General features: G+C 33.2%; 1 protein-coding gene across 1 annotated transcript in view; it reads left to right on the top strand.

Moving 5' to 3' along the window:
• The window catches only part of LOC106470329 (motile sperm domain-containing protein 2-like), a 10474-nt gene that overhangs the window by 4655 nt on the left and 3871 nt on the right, over window positions 1-1948 (top strand). Inside the window, exon 3 of the mRNA XM_013930879.2 lies at window positions 1043-1129. Coding sequence (XP_013786333.1) covers window positions 1043-1129 — 87 coding nt within the window. The remainder of the gene's footprint in view (window positions 1-1042; window positions 1130-1948) is intronic.

Genomic DNA, 1948 nt, shown 5'->3' with positions numbered 1-1948 from the left:
ATATTAAGGGGCATCAACTTTTTGAGGTGTCGATGTGAGCCATGGAGCAAAAAAGGTTAAGAACCACTGCTGTAGAATATGAACTCTAATAATTGCAGTAAACTGTAGAATATGAACGAATAAAAGTAAGTTTTAGCATGGAAAGGAAAAAGGCTTATTATTACCGTACTATAACCTGTCTTTTTTTAGGTTAAATTTAAGATTGAACCAGTTATGATTGTGCATTAAGTGCAATGTTTAAAAGCGTAAAAATAATACCACACTAGAATAATAAAATCAATTTTATTCAAATTAATTTAGTGTGGATCGTTTGCTTTGAGATCTCGATAAAGAAGCCGTTTCGGTATTGATTAAAAGTATGGCCCATTTCAGAGGGTTCTAATTTGTTTAAAAATTCTCAAAACGATAATTCTTTTTCTGACAATTACTTATAAATATTAAAGTTCTCATTTAACAGTAGGAATGATAATCTTAAAATCCCCTTAGAAAATTTGTTTCTCCTAAGATACTCAGACAAGAAACGTCTGCAGGTTTCGTTTGTTTGAAGTTAAGCACAAAGCTACACAATGGGCTATCTGTGTTCTGCCCACCACGGGCATCGAAACCCCGGTTTCTAGCGTTCTAAGTCCGCTGTGCCACTGGGGGGGGGGGCTCGTCTACAGGTCCGCTAGCTAGGAATTATTTGGAATTTTTTACAGTAAAGGAGTTAAATAATTGACATTGTATTCAGTTTTGTTTTGATGAAATAAAATACATTATATTCAAGTTATGGTCATGAGAATCTTGACTCAAATAATTTACGGTTACTATTCTAATTAATACATGTGGTATAGTATATATATATATATAAACAATAAACGAATCCTTTTCATTTTTCTTCGGTTCACCCGGTGCATGGCTAAGCAGTAGCATCGAGACATTATAACGCAAAAACTCAGGGTTTGATACCCACAATGGGCACAACTCAGATAACCCATTGTGTAGCTTTGTACTTTGAAAAGCATTCGTCTTTATAACACTTTTTTTTTTCTCCATCTTGCAGACCTAACAGAAGAGGATATAAATCCTGACATCGTCAGTAAAGGGGCTGTTTTTACGTACAATGAAGACAAGGAAAGGAACCCGATATGTAAGTAACTATGTATATATTTTATATCAGTAACCGTTAGTGTGCTGTGGTAAGTGTGAGCTCTACTCAAACTGATTGGTATCTTATAAAAAAAAAAAGTAGAACAACTCGCAAGTAGGCCTCAAAAAAGTAGATAATATTAAAGAGAGAGTCAACCCTAATCTGTACTTTTGAGTATAGTAGTACAATCGTCACGTTCGCTATAAACACACGCGGGTTTTTTTATTTTTTTAAGAGAAGCACTGATTTGCTTTGAAATGCTAAAATTATACAAGATGGTTATCTAGAAGAATGCTTGCACAAAGCTACTCGCTTTCATCGCCTGGTGTTTTGGTTCTAATTAAAGTTGCAGTTTTCAAGCTAGTGCTTTGTACCAGCACACTCCATTATATTTTTTGTTATAACATATTATAAAGTGAGTATTTGATTAACAAACTACTCCTGTTCCGTTATAACGAATAAGTCCTTTTTTCTCTCCGTGGGAATGCACATTGTCCTTATATAAACATTTCCTGTTAGTTTAGATTTTTAACAGAACCAATTAGACTATAAAACAGCTGTTAACCTATATACATCCAGTAAGTGAGACAGACGGAGTCCATTTTGTTTAATAAATGATCGCTAATGTCTTAAGCCAAGTTTGAAAAAAAAAATTAGTGAAATTCTTCTTCTTGATCTCCTTTTTCTTTTGTTGCTATTAGCCGAATGAGAAAGAAGCGTGGTAAATGAAAGAGAAAATAATTAAAATATACCATGATTATATGTACACACACACACACACACACAGATATATATATATATATATATATATATATATAT

Source organism: Limulus polyphemus, unplaced genomic scaffold (genome assembly GCF_000517525.1).
Source record: "Limulus polyphemus unplaced genomic scaffold, Limulus_polyphemus-2.1.2 Scaffold3948, whole genome shotgun sequence".
Taxonomy (NCBI): domain Eukaryota; kingdom Metazoa; phylum Arthropoda; class Merostomata; order Xiphosura; family Limulidae; genus Limulus; species Limulus polyphemus.
The sequence above is the reverse complement of the archived record's forward strand: the minus strand, read 5'-3'. Positions and strand labels throughout refer to the sequence as shown.